The following is a 21,218-nucleotide window of genomic DNA, read 5'->3' as shown; positions in this document are numbered from 1 at the left end:
GGTGTGCTGATGGAAGCCCAAACCTCCACCGATCTAAGAATATTATTAATATTAATCGTTGGGTTTATAAGACACATTGTCTAACATAATTTATATAATTTTGTGTTAAAGACCACTCACTTCTGAATTTTAATATAAGTATCAGTACGTAGACGTTTGCTAAGATTAAAATAGTGTAATGGTTTGAGAGAGAGCCAATGATTTAGCTTCACCAGCTCAAGTTGTGGCCAATCTGTAGACAGTGGCGTATCTATTTTTATTTATTTAAAAAAACTAATTATACCCCATTCACTCCCCCCCCCCAAATTAAAAATGCCCGAGAGAGAATTGTTATTGCAAATAGGTTGTTCATGTTTCTACCTACCGCCCTCTTTATGTTTACCAAATTTCTAACCTATGTTCCATTATTATTATAATCAACTCCCTGTTATAATGAAACATTGGCCTACGTTATTACAAAATGGCAAAATCGATTTGGTGACCATAAAGAGGGCGGTAGGCAGAAACAAAAGCAGTACTCTGTATCACGTCCGACGGTACGATAGATCGACTGATCCGATGATAGCGAATGGTTGTGCCTAGTATCAGATAAAAATATCCGATTTTTTAAAATTTCCAAATGATACCAATGTTTTTTAGACTAATATTAGGCCTAATACTAAAATGGTGTCTAATTATTCCTTAGGAAGGTATATACTCATGAATCATGTGAAATAACAACAAAAACCCAGCTTCACAAAAGTTATGTTTTAAAATATACCAGATAGGATTATCGATCAATAGCATTGTAAATATTGATGTTCGTGTTTGTTTTATTGTTATCGTCCAACTAGCTGATTTCTCATTCTATTCGAAGAGGTGTAACTGTACAACAAGGTGAGTGGCTGTACTTTACCCTATCAACTGTATACAATGCGGCAGATAAACCAGGGTTAAAATAGTCGACATGCCCTCTAATGCAGTTTTACATGGTCTACCTATCGTTGTCTGTGTTATAGGCATATTTCTACTCATAGTTTCAACAGGTATGTGGCAATTTACGTATGTTGTAGGCTGTATATTATAGAAGACCTACTAATATACTGTACATGGAGTATAATAAATATTGACATGAATACCCTATAGTTGGATTTTGCTTTACACTTTCCTTTTATCTCACAGTCAACGTGTGTAAACTTAATTCTTGTTGATACATATTATTTAATTTGTATTTACAGAAATTTACGTAGATATTTAAGATCTTATTTATGCTAATAAAGTTGTGGAGAGGAGTTGAAGGCATGATTATGAGTTGAATAGCTTAGTGGATAAGATGGTTGCTTACCGATATTAGGTGCTGGGTTCAATTCATGTTACGGTTACAGGATTTTTGTCTCACGACATTGTAATTTCTCCACTCCAAAGCCTCATAATGAGGCATAGTCTATGTAGAGCATTTTATGTGTATGTTTGTCTTCTGACGAGATTGCCACTTTGAAGAGCGATTAAGTCCAATGTTTCGCCAATCCTTGGCACTAGCAGCAGTGGCGCCAGAAACTTTCCGAAGGGGTCCGACATGTCATACAGGGAGTCGGGGCAAGGGGCCGATGAAGCCTTTGTCGACGGAAAAAAACTCTCATGTAGAGTTCACGGGGAGAGTTTTTATGGCTTAGAATTTACAAACATTCATGTGCTTTTAGACTGGCAGCCAAAATAAAGTTATTTGATAGGCAAATTATTATTTTTTAGACCTAGTTGTGCGTCGGACGACAGCAGGGGCCCAAGGCTGTCCGACGCGAGGGGGTGCCCCTGCCCTCACTCTCGCTGCCGCCACTACTGGGCCCAGTGCCTAGAAATAAACTCAATCGGATTGGCAAACGCGACGATAACTCAGGGGCGGATTTAGGGGGGGGGGGGTAACTACAATAATTATAGGTATAATTAAAATTTAAAGAAAGAAATAACCAGACAAGGTTTAAACAACAAATGCACCGTTAATTGACGTTAATGAGTATTTAAACATTAATAGAGATGTTCATTTAATATACTTATCTCACAGTTTACAGTGGTATAACCATGTTGCTATAAATTAGAGAGAGCAGCTTAGCTCAGTTGGCTAATCTGGTGGTAGTCACTGTGTGTGCGCTGAACCGTGGAGATCTCTAGGTCCCAGTTCAATTCCCATCGCTGCTTTCCTTGCGTTTCAGTTAGAGGGCTGAAATACAAGTTACAATAGCGCACCGTCTTTCGGATGAGACGTTTAAGCCGTTGGCCCCGTGTGAATTTATGGTCCATGTGCACGTTTTTTCGGAAAAGAGTAGGGGTTGTCTCCCGGTGTACTGTCCAATCACCAACAGAAGGACCCCACTAAATATTCACTGACGGAAAATCACATCTCGCTCTTTTGATGTGGGAAATTGCTTAACCAAAAAAATCCACGTGTAACTGTGACCCTCAGGATTCATAAACTATGAATGTTGAAGCAGGAAACCACCCTATTTTACTACGTAATACAAACATGGATAAAATGTTAATAATTGTAATTATACATTATCATACGTCAGTAAATTTACGTTATGTCTTTGAAAAATATGTATGTGGATCCATCATTCTCTAATTGAATCCGGGAACGTAGCAGCGGTTTGCTAATGGACGATAATCAGCATCATTGACGCTGTTAAAAATTAAGGTTAACAAAACAGACTAGGTTATTTTACACATCTTACTGCTTTTAACGATTTAGTCCATTATACTTCTTAAACAGTGTGTCCAAATCGGCTAGTTAGTTGTTTTTATTTTCATTACCACTTATCTTACATTCATGCAACTCTAATCATGGAGGTTTAATGCACATGAGACAACCTTGATTACTTGTAATGTTATTGTAAAATTCTGTTTTCAATATTGTAATATAAAACGTTAGGCCCCTATGATTCAAAAAAGTTCATTTTTGCTTCCCATGTTCTAATTACTATTAGAAAATGTACCTAGAGTGACGAATACAATCGTTATTTTTGGTATTGAAAGACAATGGGTATAATAAAAAATAAAGAGTGCTAATTAAACTAGAGCAGTGACTCCATACCTCCACCCTCTGATTGAATACCAAACAATATGCAGGGCTGTGACAACACACGAACAAACAGCCCAACAGACGAATAGACAGACAGACAGTGGTGAATAGATACCTCCTTTGGCGGAGGTAATTGATCTTCTCAAAAAATAAGTGTAGATAACAACACTTTTAGATACTCAACGTTTTACCTAATATTACAGAATGTAAGACATTGTAACCGTTCTTTGTATTATTAAATAATACTATTATTCATCATCAGTTACCAAAAGTTTAAATATGATAATTGATTTCACAATATTAATAATGTTATAAATACGTCTTTTTCACATTTTTAAAAAAACTTTTAGTATCAAGTGAACTTTGTGGAGAATATTATGACCTCGATGGCAATTACAGACCAACTCTAAATTGCTCCGACCATATTACAGGTCCATATTGTTGTGGAGAGCAATATAACCGAACTTGCTGCTCCAATCAGAAGCAGTCCATATACTGGCCTCGCAATATACTACAGAGTATTGAACAGTCATCTAATGTCAGGTAATTCTAAGCAATAAAGATGGCATAAGAGTAAATGAGATGAGATGAGAATCTATGCTGCCAAGTGCTAAGTAGACCTACTGATAAGCACAAAGCATGCAGTTACTTTAAAATTGCAGGTTTGATAATGATGGTAATGTTGTCATTGACATTGACGTTGATGATGATGATGATAATAATGATGATGGATAAAGTTGATGCTTATAATGATTATACAACAACTTTTTACAGTATTTTTTGTAGTTACCAAAAACGTATGCACCAAATATTTTCCAGAAAAATGTTAAAATAATTCTTGGATATATGATGCTTGGCCAATGTTGATTTAATGGATTTAATAGTATTCTGACGCTTCTTTAATTGCATTCAAGATTTAGAGCAAAGTGGTGACGTTTCTTTGTTTGCCAATTAAATTAAATTAATCGAAGTTCTGCTGTGCAATTTTACAACAAATAATCTTCTGCTATTCGCTTCGACACTCTGTTAAACCAAGTAACTAACGATATTATGTTTTAAATTAGCATAAGATGTCAAACTATTATGTAAAATGACTCAATCTGACGTCCATATAATTAAATATTGAACAGGTTTTAGCCGAGTAACCGCATAGATTAAACTTAAGTTCAGAATGATGAAAAATATAAATACCCCAAACTCTTTAATTAATGATTGAACGCAATGCTAACGAGTGCATATCATTAAAATAATTCTGTATGTAACATATAGGCTACTATCAACCGTTTTAAATTTCCTTTCTCTTTTTATAACAATCATCAACATGTTCATAAATGCTTCATAAATGGAGAATAACCTTTACGAATAGAAAATATGGAAAGTTAAAAAAATATCCTTTTACCATAATTTTTTGTATGTGTCCAAAATGCTAAGTAAATGAAAGCAATACACTGAATGACAATGAAATTATATTCTAATAGTTATTAACAAGATTAGAATTTAGTAAGATGAAAGGTTAAATTCGAAAACAATCAGCTGCGAGAGAGGTACCGGTACCTGACTAAAAACACAGGGAATGGAAAATGTGGATGAGTGAACTAATGAGAAATCGAGAAATGGGTGTTTCTGGCAAACTTACTAACAGGATACATGTTAGAAACCTCATCAGAGCTAATGCTGATTAAAATAAAGATAAAGAAAATTAAGACAAGTAACGTTGCGCCGACGAGCTAAAAGTTCTAACAGAACCAAGCTATGGTCGGAGCAGATGAATAATGTCACTTGGATTTTATCGAGAAGAGAAAGATGTCAGGAGGAGTCTTCAGACCAAACATGGGTACCGTAAACCGTGGTCTAATGGTGGATTTTTACAAATGATGTACTGCCTCAGGTCAAAGATACAAGATAGAGTACCCGCATAGCAAAAATGAGGCGGAAACATAGAGCTATTAAACATTCTTATTATATCTCTATGGGTGGAAATTAGTCCAGACGTACGCGGCGCCCTTCTCCTTTTACGTATGGGCGCCCTTCGGTTGCTAGGTAACCAGACGCACGCGGCGTTCGGGCCCATGTAGCCTATGACACAGAGTTAATTATAAAAATAATATCAGGTAGTTATTTATAATCCAATTCGATTTAATTTTTTTCAATGAAAAATTAATATGTTTCATTATGTTAAGAGTCCATTTTAAAGATAGTGATAAGTTCGCTTTTTAAGCAATATGGAAGGAAAATATAAAATTGTTTATTATTTATTTAGGTACATTAGCCAATTATTGCAAATGGTAAATTTAATGTCTTGCTAAGTGATAATAACGTTTATAAGATCGACATACATTATACAACTATCTAAGTCTTGGATTTTTGGATTGGAAAGCGAGCATCGTAACTCGTGTTACCTCCAGAATTTATCATGCCGTAAACTATATATACTAGTAAATATCCTCCTCACCATTGCATTACATTTTCAACAACTTTAGTAAGTCGTAAAGACTTGGCATTTATTGTTTTGACCTTGGACCAAAACGTTTCACAGTTATTATTATAGAAAATAATACCCATAACATCAACTGTATTATGTGCTACGTCAGCTCTACTAAGAACGCATTTAAGCTTTGCCTTAAAATACTTTATTGCCATGTACAATAAGTATCATGTAGGTTCGGAAAAAGATTTCTACATTCTGGCAATAGTATAGCTTTTAATCATGACATTTCATCCTGACGGTGGTTAGAAAGGTCTTATACTTAAAAACATTGTAGGACCTATTGCTCCAAAGCGCACTGCAAGAGTTTCAATGAAACCATGAGTCACCACTCTAGTCAAGGACCGATGTTTTGTAGGGTCGCCGGACCCTACAAAATCATGAACATATTTCTTATTACTTGTGTGAAATAATTCAATGTTATCTCTGTGTGCAATATCGATGATCAAACGATATAGGCCTACAGCCTGTTTTGCTTTATGAAATTATATAACATGAGTCCGGTTTCCTGATGATTGTAACAGAACTAACTATAAGCTGAAACTGTGCGGAAATTGAAAATGGTTTCCATGCTTTTAACTATTTGTAAAGCCTCCAATTTCAGTACTGTAAGTTTATTATGATAAACCATCTTCTGATGACGGCCGTCAACAGCAAAATACGATAGTTTATTAGTTTTATAGTCTTATATAATAATAATTCTTGTTTTCTTCTTGTTTTCTTCTTGAATTCTTGTTGAATTATGATAATAATTCTGTTAGTCATCGTGATTAATTTCACCAATGCGATAACCACAAGCAAATTTCATAATAGATGAAGGTGCTGTGTAGTAAATGTTCATGTTGGTTTTATGTTTATTGCTAATTGCTTTCGATGGAAATTTAAAAACATTTTAAAAATGTGACCCGGATTTAAAAAATGTTGCTATTGCAGTATAGAATCCCTTAAATGGATTTAAAAGAAAACGTATCTGAGGCAAGATGCTGCCTCGGGTAACTGGTAGCGTATGTTCAGTTGTTACCAGGACCAGGTATGTATTTTATAATGTAATTAATTATTAATTGCATAATAAAATACACTAATCTCATTCACAATATTGCTTCTTTTGGGAAAAGGTAAAAGAAAATTACAATCATTGAGCTCATTATCCCTTTTGAATTTTTAAATGATTCGAATCACGATAGAAAAACTAACAATATTCACCGCTCATTTCTGAGATCGAGAGCTTCGGTTGGAGGGCCGACAGGAGATCTCGTCTTGTCAAATGTTTATAAGAAGAGCTGGGCGTATCATATTGATCTCGGTTTTTCGCCATGTACTAAAGACTAGTGCTGCCTAATTAATGTATATATATATGTATATGTATATGTATATGTATATATCTTATTTATTAGTTAAGGTAATGATTCTCTTATTCATAATATTCTGTGTGGTATTTTTCAGTGCGACATTCGTGTTCTTCCTAACATTCATCGGCCTTGTTATGGTATTCACCATGTCTATTACGTGTTGTTGTTTCTACTGTTGTCAAGACGACCTGCCTCGATATAGCATACAAGCTGATGAAGTAGACGCAGGTAGGATTGAATATAATATATTCAATATATGATAATAATAATACTAGGCCCTGTCTCTTATACACAGAGTACGCCGCGGTACTCATTTTCACAAAGAAATACACACAACTGGTTAGCTAACAATTATGTCAATGTTACATGAACACCTGGGAAGGAAGGTGCAATCACGTTGTTACCTAGCAAACGTCTGCACTGTGTGGGGAGGGGCTGCTGATGTACTGTGTAGCGGCTGTCTCTTATACACATCTAGATGTGTATAAGAGACAGATATAATATAATATAAGTTGCTGCTTAGCACTAGGAACACAAATAAGGTATAAATCAAAGTGCTCAAATATATAGGAATCAAATATAGTTCATCAACGAAAGTTTCTTATTAAAGTTGTATGAAAAAAAGGTCTCTTGTGGGAATAGAACCTGCAAGTTCTCACTGTATTGTGGAAGGCGTGACACAAGAATTATAGATAATCCTATAATTAACTTTCTCTGCCAATACGTTAATGTTCGGACATCTACTGACTTCATCACATATATTTATACCGAATATCAATCATTGTTGTCGAACACGGCATAGTCTGGTATAGTGCTGCGTTTTAAGATCTTAAGCAGAATCATCCGATTATGTACTTAAAATTATAAATTCACGACAATAATCTGATTGACAACATAGAAATTTATTTTTTGTGTTCTGATCCTGTGTGATAACATGCTATCTTGTTATTGACAGGTTAACATGGCAAATCAATTAGCCTAAGTACAGTGCAGATATTAACCGACAATAAATCATTAATTTTAATAAGAATAACACTGTAAGCTTGAAATACTCGCCAGCACACAATTATTCAAATTGTTGCCAAATTTTAATGTCTTCAGTTCATACAGATGCCAGGATTTTGTTTATTCCATCCTATGTTTCTCAGGTTGTTGTTGAATGGAAATTAATTATACTGAAATTTCGAAGGAAGAAGGATGAAAATTGATGTATTTTTAACTTTAACAAAGATGATGCTGTAATAATAAGTTTTAGTTGTGTAAAGTGTAACTGAATCGAATCCTTTATCTTTTACGATTCTTTGAAATGGATCATTCCTGGTTATTATGTGAACTAGTCGAATGAAAGAATATATAAACAAAATGCGGGCATGTGATTGGTTCAATAGTTTTAATGACGTCATCACCGGATATTTTTGAATACCCTAGGGCGCAATATATAACCATTCAATGTATTTCATCATTTCAAACGTCACTTTTAAGATTAATGAGAATTATAAATAGCAATTCGCGTAGAAGAACCTTTAACTGGGTGCAGAAATTAAATTTATGGCCTGATACTTATTGGTATTACGGGCAATTAAGAAAGTGCTTGTAGGTTAATGTGTACGTTTTATTACAGCAAAAATGTAGTCCTAATTGACAACAGTTAACACATTACATTATTTGTTCTTAAATTAGAGTGTTAAAACAATCGTTGACCTTTTCATTGTAACTAACTTTATTTTACAATATAAACGAGTACCGAGTACGAATACTGAGTATTCACTCAGTGTCAAACGAGTACCAACAAGAATGATCCCGATAGTTGTTGACTCGATGATTTACCTGAAGTGAACAAGTGAGAAGTGAACTATACGTCAACGCAATTGCTTAAAAGATTAGGCAATGCAATGGCATTAAAGTACGAGTAAATCTATGACACTGACGTCATCATTAATTTCTGACAAATGACCGTATCCAATGAATGCTTCATCCAGGAATTCTGATGTGATTGGATGTTAAAAAGCGTCGTTTTGTGGACGCGCCTCTGCTATAGCGATTAGACTATGTGAAACAGTCGTACTCTAATCACGTACTTTACTATCACAAGAAAAGGTAAAATTTCGTTATGTAGGCGCCAATGTGTCGTCGCAATTATCGTCTTCATTGTCTCTATGCTAGCTCAATAATTACAAATCTAACGTACATTGACATTTGACTTTAATTTAACACATTTTTTAAACGTTTCTGGACATTTTCCACAAAGGTACATATACATTGGTTAATTTCAATTTGTCACGTGTTTTAATAAAATGTGAATGAACCTATATATACACACCAGTAGACATATTTATAGTCACTATATTGAATGTTGTTTAGTGTTGCTTTTTTAAAAATATTTTTTTGATTCAATATTTCACAGAGGTGCCTCACAAGGCGATCTCAAGCCTTTTTTAACGAGGTACCTCTGAAAAACATCATAGCACAAATGAAAAATACGGTGGCACTTGGCATAAAAGGATAAGTTAAAAGGTTAAAGATACACTGTCTGTCAAAGAAAATTAATTCAATCTGAACCTGTAGAGCTCATTAAAATGAAAGAATCTGATCAACAGAAATTTTACAGCAAAAATTTTAAAGTTAATTATCATTTAGTTTAGTGGTCATTATGTAAAACAACAGTTTACTCAAATTCCATATTTGAGTAAACAACAGTTTACTCAGATATGGAATTGCATTTTAGATCATGACAGATAGTACATATTTAATTGAAAACTAAGATTCAAGAACTTCCAGTATCTAAAATACATCTGAACCTTGTTAAACAAAACACAATTTTCATCATTTGTAAGATTCTGGTAACCAAAAATTAATAAATTAAATAAATTCTGATCAATAATTCTTGCTGAGAAAAATCTGCAAACTTTTTTCTTTGAGTAACAAAACAGTGACACAAGATAAAATAATGAAATGGGATTTCTATACTATTTCCACAAGTACAAGTTGAATCAGTCTTCAACCCATAAGAATATAAATGAAAATTAACTACTAAAACCAAGTCTTATCCTCGTATGTATTTCATTAATTTTTTGGACCAAGTATCATAATATCTTATTTTTGATAGAAAACCATCTTTTAAATAATTTAAAAAAAAATATAAATTGATGCGGAATTTTCTATTTCATTGCTGAAGATGTTCCAATCAGATGTAAAGAGTATACAAATGATGAATTATTTAATTCAGTTGTGCAAATTAGAAGTTTTTTATGCCACGTAAAACATATACTTCAAGATTTTCAAGAAAATTGAACATAGATAATAAATACTGCGGCGTTTGAGTATTTCTTATTTTGTAGAATAAACATTGCTTAACATAAATTTGCCCACTCTGGAGGGTTGGCCAACCAAGTTAAAAACGTAGCGCTGTATGGCTAGTATGCTTCCATGCACGTGTACAGCAGATTCTTGCACAACTCATTTGAAGATTTTCCAGATCTGAAGCTAAGCTACAGGTCATATCCCATACAGGGGAAGCATAATTATTCTAAAATGGTCGAATGCAAGTGATGCCATTTTTTTCTAAAGTTGATCATGATAAGAATTTTTTACACGTTTCATCATATTTAATGATGTTGCTTTAATTACAAATTAACATGTTTGCTCTGGTTTGAGTGTTCAATTGTAAATATAATCATAGAATAAGCATGAAGTGCTTTACTAGGCCTATATAATGAACTGGCATAATTATAGAAGAGACAAACTCTACTCGATCAGCTAGGATTGGGTCAACAGGTCACAATTACATATAAAAAACAAGACAAAAAAAGCGCTTTATAAATGTAAATTATTACTATTTTAATGAATATTATTTTTATTGTCATCATCATCATTATGGTAATTATAAATTATTATTATTATCATCATTATTATGCCTATATTATTGTGATTATTATTATTAGTTTCATCATCATCAATAAAGCTTTTATTGGATATTCTTGAGACAGCGGAAAAGCTATTGATTATTGCAATAATAATAATAATAATAATAATAATAGTGATAATAATAATATTGATAATAATAATAATAATAATAATAATAATAATAATAATAATAATAATAATAATAATAATTGTAATAATAAGTAATACTTTTAGTGTTAAACTTTCCTTTACTTTCAGACTCGGAGGATAATAATTTGGAGGCTGGTGGTCTTGATTGGGACGATTCTGCGCATAACTCAATTAAATCATTTGTTGATGATGACGGCAAAGATGAAGACAACTCAGATAGCTACGAAGATAATGAATATGCACTTGAAACAGATCCATTAAAGAGGCACAATCGCTCGGAAATGGTAGACTCACAATCAGCAAACGAAAATAAGGAAATTCAAGATAAATGCTGAACCCAAGAGTGAAACTGTATTAAACTTCCTTTTTTCTATGCTTACAGTGCTTACAGGATATACAAATAATCGTCTGTAGCCCTCTAGAACAGTGAACATTTGAAATGTTTGTAAAGACTGCACCAGAGTCGATCCGTAAGAGCGTGCTTATCAAAAACATAAGCGTCGAGTTAACAAATCCTAAGGACGAATATAATCGTCCGTTAACAAGCTATTAGGTTTACTTTACAAAATGTAACATTTAATAGCCAGTGCAGTGGCGGATCCAGGATTTCAAAATAGTGGGGGCCCGGGGAGGTACTTTCACAGATGGATGATGTATAGGCCTACCTGGTAAGAACATTTGTGATTATGGCACTTCTAAATGGCACTTCAAAATGGCCGGATATTGCAAAATTAGTCTCAGACTTAAAATTTGAATATAATTTTCTTTAAACCTCCATTAAAAAAAGCGAACAATTTAGGGGGGAGGGCTGGGCCGGCTGCCCCTCCCCCTTGAATCCACCACTGCAGTGACAATGTGGTTTATAACGCCTTAAGCAAAATTGCAGAACAGACGCCATAATGCAGGATACTTGATATAAATAAAACATTACATGAATAAATTGTATTATTGATAGCTAATCAATTTGTAGGTTGCGTCAATTTTGTTGTTCATTATATGATAACTTATAGATATAGATAACAAAACTGCTATTGTTTCTAAGATAAAGAAGTAATGATCATACTGCAGTAATGTTATAGGTAAATTAATACAGGTATAGTTATTCTATTAAAAAAAATTAAGCAGGCCTACTGCAAAAAAAAAGAAGATTTTTATAGAATATTGTCTTAAACACGACGTGTTGTTCTATCGAATGAGTTACTTAGGCCTCCAGCTCCAACTAAAAGTGAGGGGGAAGAAGATTAGTTACTGAATATTATACCTAAAAAGATGTCTATTTTAGGCAATGCCTAATTATTCCTTAGTAGACTCATGAATCATGTGAAATCAAATACCCAGCTTGATAAAAGTTTTAATTACCAGATAGAATTATCAATATCAATCAAAAGCATTGTAAATTGTTCGTGTTTGTTTTATTGTTATTTTCAACTAGCTGATTTCTCCATAATCAGGATAAGGTGTAACTACACAACATAGTGAGTACCGTATGTTGTACTTTACCCTGTAAACTGTAGGCAGTTCCGCTGATTAATCCCAGTTAGAATAGTCGACATGTAATCTAACATAGTTTTCCATGGTCTACCGATCGCTGTCTGTGTTATATGCATATTTCTACTCATAATTTCAACAGGTATTTAGCTAATTACATATGTTGTAAGCTATATACCGTAGTTCATATAGTACGGTAGGCATTGACATAAAAATACCCTGGTTGGATTTTACTTGACACTTATTTTATCTCGCAGTAAACAGTGTTTCATGTTGATACGTATATTAAATTTACGTACAGATTTAAGATCGTACATGCTAAAGTTGTGGAGTGGAGCTGAATAGTTTTGGTGGTAAAGATGATTGCTTTCCAATCCCAGAGTCATGGGTTCAATTCCTGTCACGGTTACAGGATACTTTCTCACAACCTAAAAGAACTCATATTTGTAATGAGATTGCACTTTGAAAGAGTGAGTTCACTGTTTGGCCAATCCTTGGCTCCAGTGCCTAAAGCAGTTGCTTGGCAGACGCAACGATAAATACAATACTTAAGGTCTAATTACAATTTCCAGAATTACTGTAATAGACCGTAATGGTAATGGGAGTGATAAAGGTCATACGAACAAAGGAAACCAATAAGAACTTTTGTTTAAAATCACCTCATAAAACATTGATAAAAAGTGTGAGAGAATTTGAACACATATTCCATGATTTACAAACAGAAACAGTATTTAGAAGGCCTAATTACGCATGTTTTTAAACTTCATTTGACAATTGATTGATGAGGAGACAATCTGGCAAAAATGCTTCAAAAATTTAAAGAAAATTACGGTAGAATTTCAAGGATCTTGTCAAATCAGACTAACTATACCGTTACACTATTATATTATATTTAAAACGCTTTTCCAATAAATTCACTGTATAATTATACATTTCTGAAAGACAAACAATTAAAGACCGTATACAACATAGAAACACTATCAGATGTGAATTTTTGATGCAACATTTTCAACGAATGATTAATAATGTTTTTAAGATGTTTCAAATGTAATAAAAAAAGTTACAAACGTTAGCAGAGTTGCTATCCTTTACCCTTGATCCGACAGGTCACTTGTCAATTTTGACGTTTATTGGAAATACAGTCACAGAGCTTTTAACGATCAATTTATAAACGTCTAGAAAATATTAGTGCTTAAAAAAGCAAGCATACCACGGATAGCGACAAGGTAAATTGAATGAAATATGAAAAATTATTCAAGTACATTTTTTCAATCTGCAAGAGGCCTACCGGAATCACTCTGAACGTAGTATTTTCTTAATAGACAATGCACTAACGCCCATTTTAAACGGATTGTAAGTCATATTTATTGATATCTCAACCACTTTCATGTTATTAAGCTATATGATAGTCTTTTTAAAGTAAATTTACTAAATTCAATCAAAAAATGAATTAAGAGAGATGATATAAGTAGATACTTAATAAGGAAAACTTTTCTTACATTGCTTTAACTTATTTATCAAATTTATCTATTTTTATTAACGTTATATCTTGAGAGTCGCCCATGATCGCTGGCACCTTTTGGGTAGTACACTGTCGTGGATGTCTGATGACGCACGGTATTATTACTGTTGCGTGATGATCATTTGGGCATTTCCCCTTCCGGGAGGTGCCGGGGTTTCTGGGCGACCCTAAATTAAATCAAAATTCTGCTGTGTTTCCTTGTATTCTGTGTTTGTATATTTGGTATTCAAACTGACAAGCCACCGCTTCTTTAGATGCCTATGTTAACAATATTTTTTGGTGAAACTTTTGAATAAATGCAACTCAGTATTTTTTTGCGTACATACAAGTGATACTGTAAAGTAAATAAACGAATGCTCACTAACAAATGGAGCTTTTGTGAAGTAGCTACACTGAATTCCAATGGACTGACGTAATAGATACCGAATTATGCATACCGGATATTTCATAAATATTTTAGGTAAAATGTTTCCTAATGCAATAAAATCGTGTCTAATATATTACCTAGTGTCACTGGATGACTAAAGGCAATGCTCGATTGATTAAAAGCAAAATTCGGTAAAGGTAGATCTAGACCGACAAGAACTCAAATGAGTCTTAATAGTTCAGCATCCAGTTCGAGACCCCTTTGGGCAGCTGACTCTTGGAAGTTATGTCAATTTTTACTACCTCAGACCATTGTACTATTGCTTGATTTTTTTTGTATTGTTCTGTTTTTGTTTTAACGTTGGTCAAATAAATAAATGAAATTAATTCGAGAGCAGTTTAAGTACAAACTGATCACCTATCTTTTAACACTAACTGTACCCTCCAATTCTGAGACCTCTCTAATTCGAGACCGTGACCACCATTTTCAAAGTCACAAGTCAAAAATAATAGAGATGCCTATTTAATATACTTATTTTATATTAAACAATGACATGACCATGTTGCCATAATTTTTTTCTTTGTAGTTTTGAAATCTGTGAGAATTTCTAGTAGGTCTAGTAGTATTACGTAATTTTCTAAATTTGTTGTAAGTTCAGCTTTGAGGTAAAACAAATCCCAGCTTGACAAAGGTTATGTTTTAAGTACCAGATAGGATTGTTAATGAAAAGCATTGTAAATATTGATGTTGCGAGTTTGTTTTATTGTTATTTTTAACTAGCTGATTTCTCCCTACTCGGAATAAGGTGTATACAACATAGAGAGTGGTTGTTCTTTATCCCTATCAACTGTAGACAGTTCTGCTGATAAATCCGAATTAGGACAGTCGAAATGTCCTCTAATACAGTTTTCCATGGTCTACCGATCGTTGTCTGTGTTATAGGCATATAATTATTTCTACTCATATTTACAGGTATGTAGCTAATTTCGTAGGTTGTAGGCTGTAAGCTATGTACCGTAGTTCATATAGTACGGTAGGGATTGACATCAAAATACCCTGGTTGAATTTTACTTGACACTTTTTTTTTATCTCGCAGTCAACAGTGTACCGGTATCATGTTGATTCAATACAAAATACAACATACAAAAATTCTTTATTTGTCAATATCCATAATATACATGAACAAACAAAAACAACTGAAGCAAGACAAAAAGGAACCCTCAAGAGTGCTTGTTAAAAAATGGAGTTGCATAAGCGAATTTAAACGTACACAAAATATCCAAAATTTAAGATTAATTTAAAATAAATAGAAAGAATGCACAGAAGTATACTACTGTATAAACAATGAAAAATAACACACACTTAAACTAACCTACAATTAAATTCGTAGCAAAACCATAATTTCAATGTTTTAAATGATATAAATAAAATATAAATAGTAATATAAATGCGAAAAAAAGTCAAAACATCGTAACAAGAAAAAGAACTGGTACTCAGAACAGGTACTCAGCAAATGTTGGTGTTTACAACAGACACACTCCGCAAAAACAGTCGCCGATCTGTCATCTTTGTTACAGTGTATTTACTGGAGCGTTAAAAAAAAAAAAAAAACATTAACAAAGCGAGTACCGCATACAAATCCGATGACTGATCAGACGCAACGGGTGGATTAGTATTAAAATTAATAGAGATGTTCATTTAATATACTCATCTTATACATAACCAGATAATCTGAGATTACAAACCTTTGCCCTGTTGCGCCCTATTCTTGAAACACTTGAAACATTCTAAAATCCACATCTTGCTTCTCCACTCCATCCGCCAAAGCATCATAAGTCCATCAATCAGGCTTGCACGCCGTCCGGACGATTTCCAGTCCGGCGGCCAAAATTTGACACATGGTCGATTTGCTCGACTCGGTCTGGCCTGGCCAAACGACTCGGTCGAACGATCCTCCAGTTCGCTCTGTCAGTCGCGACTGAAAAATAAATAACGTATAAAAATATAAATAACGTTCTAAATCTGCATCTTGATTCCAATCAGCACCAAATGCGAGGAGGACATGGGCGCAGATCATGGGGACAGGGGGACACGTCCCCCACATATTTTAAGAGGGTTGGTCCCCCTCACTTTTCGGCGGGATTTCATAAGTCAAGAAGATTCCAGAAAATTGTTGAAAAGAACTGCATAAATGACCCAGGTTGTGATGATGATGAATTATACTATATAAGAGTGTCATTTCTTTAGAGGTACTATTACCCACATTTTCACGCCTCAGCCCCATCCATTGTGGGGCTGAGATGGGTGTGGACTCACGGCTTTGAAGTAGGTAAAGTTTAAAGTTTCATTTTCTATGGTACATCACACATTATTAAGATGTGATGATTATGAAATTTACTATATAAGAGTGTCATTTTCCATGAGTAGATAACTAAAGCTACTCAACTTTTTACCTAAATTACAGAATGTAAGATATTATTATTATATTATTGTTTGTATTATATTTATCACAGGTATCAACGTTTCAAAATAATAATTAATTCTTTTAAAAATATTAATAACGCTAATAACAATTACGTTTTTTTCACTTTTATCATCAAGTGAACTTTGTGAAGAATATTATGATCGCTATGGCAATTACAGACCAACTCTAAATTGCTCCGACCCTATTGCAGGTCCATACTGTTGCGGAGAACAATATAACCGAACTTGCTGCTCCAATCAGACGAACTCCATATATTGGCCTCGCAATGTACTTCAAAGTACTGACGATTCATCTGGTATCAGGTAATTCTAAACAACTGATGAGATGAGATTACACAATCTATGCCTCAAAGTTTGTCGAATGCTAAGTAGGCCTACTATGAAGATAGAACATACAATTATTTTAAAATTGCAGGTTCGATTATGGTGATAATTGTCATTGATATTGACGTTGATGATCATAATGATGAAGATGATGAAGTTGATGTACAACAACTTTTTACAGTATTTTTGTAGATACTAAAAGCATATGCACCAAATATGCTTAACTCAACAAGGTTTAATTTTCAAGCCGAACCGTCAACAGAAAAGCATATATTAGTTTTTGCTTGTGGTCTAATTTTAAAGAAATCTACATCTATACCATATCAACAAGACTCGATGAAATTCTTCAATGAAAATGTTATGTATTTATAAAAATGTAGCCAAAGACTAATAAAAAAAGAAATCATATTTAAAATTTAATAAAGTAAAAGGAAATTCGAAAACAATCATTAATTAGTCTGATATAATTATTCATGTACAGCATTCTTGTTGATCATTGTGATTAAATTCACCAATTTAAATATCACAAGCAAATATAATAATAGATAAAGGCGCCATGTTGCCCTTATGTTATGTTGATTATATTATGTGTGGTATTTTTTAGAGAAGCAATTATCGCGGTTCTTGTACTTATCGTCGGGATTACTATTGTCATTTGTTTCTACTATCCTATCTATCGTTGTATCATTAGTTGTTGCTGTTGCTACTGTTGTTACTAGAGTTGTCGCTACTGTTGTCGAGATAGAGTCCAAACTGATAGTGTCCAAGCTGATAGTGTCTAAGCTGATGAGCAGGTGCAGGTAAGATTGAATATATAATAATTATTCAATAATAATAATAATAATAATATAATATAGTACATATATATATATATAGCATATATATTTAGTATATATAGTATATATATATTTAGTGTATATATATATATATATATATATATATTCCTTGTTATATAAACTAGTGGAATGGAAAAAAGATTATACAAAATGCGGCTATGTGATTGGTCCAATAACTTTAATGACGTCATCACCGGATATTTTTGGATACCCTGGGGCGCAGTATATAACCACTCAATGTATATCATCATTTCAAACGTCACTTTTAGATTAATGAGAATTATAAATAGCAATACACATACAAGAACCTTTAACTGGGTGCACAAATTAAATTGATGGCGTTATACTTATTGGTATTACGGGCAATTAAGAAGGTGCTTTAGGTCAATGTGTACGTTTTATTACAACAAAACGTAGTCCTAATTGACAATAGTTAACACATTATATATTTGATCTTAAATTTGAGTGTTAAAACGATCGTATGACCTTTTTATTACAACTATGTTTATTGATTTTACAATTTAAACGAGTACCGACATTCACTCAATGTTAATCAGTTTGTACCGACAACAATGATCCCGTTTTATAGTTGTTAACTCGATGATTTACACGAAGTGAACAAGTAAAAAGTAATTTCTGAAAAAATATGTACCGTATCATCCAATGCGTCATCCAGGAAATCTTATCATGTGATTGGATATAAAATAAAGCATCGTTGACGCGCCTCTGCTTGCATTTAGATTGAGACATGATAGCAATACACACTCGTGAAATAATTGCACTCTAAGCACGTACTTTACTCTCCGCAAGAAAAGGTAAAATTTCGTTGTGTTGGCGCCAATGTGTCGATCGTCGAAATTATCGTCTTGAACTCTATGCTCAATAATTACAACTCTAACGTACATTGACATTTGACTTTAAATTCAACACATTCCGTTTTAAACATCTGCGTACATTTTCACAGAGGTATATGTAATGACAATAATTGCAAATTGTCACGTGTCTCGATAAAATGTGACTGAAACTTAGTCCTTAGTGTTGCTTTAATTATAAATTTAAATGTATTGCTCTGGCTGGAGTGTTTCAATTGTAAATATAATTTAATTGCATGGATTTTTGATACGATTACTTGGCATAATTACAAAACAGATAAACTCTACTCGATCAACTAGAATTGTGTCAACAGTTTACACTACCATACAAAAAACATACCGTAACAAAAAAGCGCTTTATAAATGTAATTTATTATTATTATTATTATCATCATTATTATCATCATCATTCTTATAGGCCTATAGATAACATTATTATTATTATTATTATTATTATTATTATTATTATTATTATTATTATTATTATTATTATCATCATTACTATTCAGCCTAGGCCCTTATATTATTCCCTTATATTATTATTACTTTCATTAGCTGCAATATACCGGTACGGTAGCTTTTTATTGGATATTTTTCAGACAATGAAAAAGTTATTGATTATTGCAATAATAATAATAATACAATTAATAATAATAATAACAATAATAGTAACAATAATAATATTAATAGTGATAATAATAGGCATAATAGTAATAATGATAGTAATTATAGGCCAATAATAATTTTTATTATTAATGTTATTTTATTTTGCATGATTTGACAATTATAGACCTATGTCTTTATCAATAGTTTATTAATAAGATAAAATGATACCGTATATAATACAAAAACATTAAAATTAACAATAAACTTACTTTGTAACCATACATCAGTGTTAAACTTACCTCTACTTTCAGACTCGGAGGATAATAATTTGGAGGTTGAGGGTCTAGATTGGCCCCGATTCTACGCATAAAACTCAATTAAATCATTTGTTGGTGATGACAGTAAAGATAAAGACAACTCAGATACCTACGAAGATAATGAATATGCACTTAAACCGATCCGTTAAAGAGGCCTTGGAAGTGATAAACTCAAAATCACCGAACGAAAACAAGGGAATTCATAGAAAATGCTGAAGCAAGAGTGAAACTGTATTAAACTTGTTTTCTATGCTTCCCGGACACAATTTTTTTCAACGTAGGATAATTTGGTAAAATCTCATAGCAATAGACAATAGACAATAGACTTTATTTCTCTAAAACAACGGGTTCAGGGTATGACAGAACATTTAACTTCTTGGTAACAAATAATATATATATATATATATATATATATATATATATATATATAACAGAACATGTACAATCTAAAATAAACTCTTGATTTTTCGATTATGAATTATTCATAATCATCATTAGAGACCATCTTTTGCGCATGCGCTATTTCCAAGTCTGTGTCAGCCTCAATGATCAGCCGCTCTGTGCATCGCAAGGTACCTGTGTTCTTTCAAAGTAAACATAAATGAAGGTGATTTATTTATGTTATGCAACTTGTTTATTTTGATAAATTTTTATTATATTATTATTATTATTTATTATATTATTTATATTTAAATAAATAAAAAAAATAAAAATAAATTTAACAAAAAAAAAAAAAAAATACAAAAATACAAACAAAAAAAAAATGATTTGTTTTTAGGCCTATGATATTGCATGACAGTTATAAGTGGACCACTGTATGGATATATAATTTGCGAAGTCCATAGCTTCGCAGCATCGAGCGAAGCTTCTTAGCTTACATGTGGAATTTTAATAAACTTTAATTGAACAAATATTTAGTATTGTATTTGCAGACTAACAGACTTCAATGTATCAAATCACCTGTTCATTTCTGCATTGATTCAAATACGCTTGCTTATATAATGGCTCTGGAGGTGGAGCAAGTCTCGGATAAGGACTATAAACCGTAGGCCCAGTGCACAGAATTGACTTATGCGCACTATAAGAACCCAGTACATCTTTCGAGACGAGTAGGGGGTTACCCCGGTGTACTGGTCCATCTCAAAACCCCTACCATCCCAGTACAAAAATACACCGATAGGTGGTCTGCATCAGAATGGAAATAAATAAGAAGGCCCATACAACGGCTGGATCACGATACAGGGCAGCTGATGATTCAGACTAACAGACTTGAACATAGTGCATTTTTATTGATCAACTATCAAATAGTATCATTGCATTTTCAGACTGATAGTAAATGTAAATGTATTGAACTTTTAATCTACTATCAGTCAATAGTTTTATTTTTGGATTCTTGAATTCTTAATTAAGTACATTTTGCAATGGTAGTCACATACGGTATTCTACAGATGTGTTCATTTTGG

General features: G+C 32.9%; 1 protein-coding gene across 1 annotated transcript; it reads left to right on the top strand.

Annotated features, from left to right (window-relative positions):
- The first annotated feature begins 836 nt into the window (after positions 1-836).
- Positions 837-11,902, top strand: LOC117110724. The gene is made up of 4 exons (XM_033253501.1): positions 837-1,025; positions 3,403-3,595; positions 6,981-7,114; positions 11,048-11,902. Exons 1-4 carry the CDS (start codon positions 947-949, stop codon positions 11,272-11,274), a joined length of 633 nt encoding a protein of 210 aa, XP_033109392.1. The 5' UTR covers positions 837-946; the 3' UTR covers positions 11,275-11,902.
- The last annotated feature ends 9,316 nt before the right edge of the window (positions 11,903-21,218 follow it).

Source organism: Anneissia japonica, unplaced genomic scaffold (genome assembly GCF_011630105.1).
Source record: "Anneissia japonica isolate Jap-2015-1 unplaced genomic scaffold, ASM1163010v1 scaffold2756_len2360902_cov194, whole genome shotgun sequence".
NCBI classification, from domain to species: domain Eukaryota; kingdom Metazoa; phylum Echinodermata; class Crinoidea; order Comatulida; family Comatulidae; genus Anneissia; species Anneissia japonica.
Note: the sequence above shows the minus strand (reverse complement) of the source record. Positions and strands in the feature narration are given on the sequence as shown.

Bases quoted from the DNA above. Each gene is read 5' to 3' on its own strand.
- LOC117110724 (XM_033253501.1), top strand. From the start codon at position 947: ATGCCCTCTAATGCAGTTTTACATGGTCTACCTATCGTTGTCTGTGTT. The intron at 1,026-3,402 runs GTATGTGGCAAT...AAAAACTTTTAG, and splicing joins TCTACTCATAGTTTCAACAG to TATCAAGTGAACTTTGTGGA. The intron at 3,596-6,980 runs GTAATTCTAAGC...GGTATTTTTCAG, and splicing joins GAACAGTCATCTAATGTCAG to TGCGACATTCGTGTTCTTCC.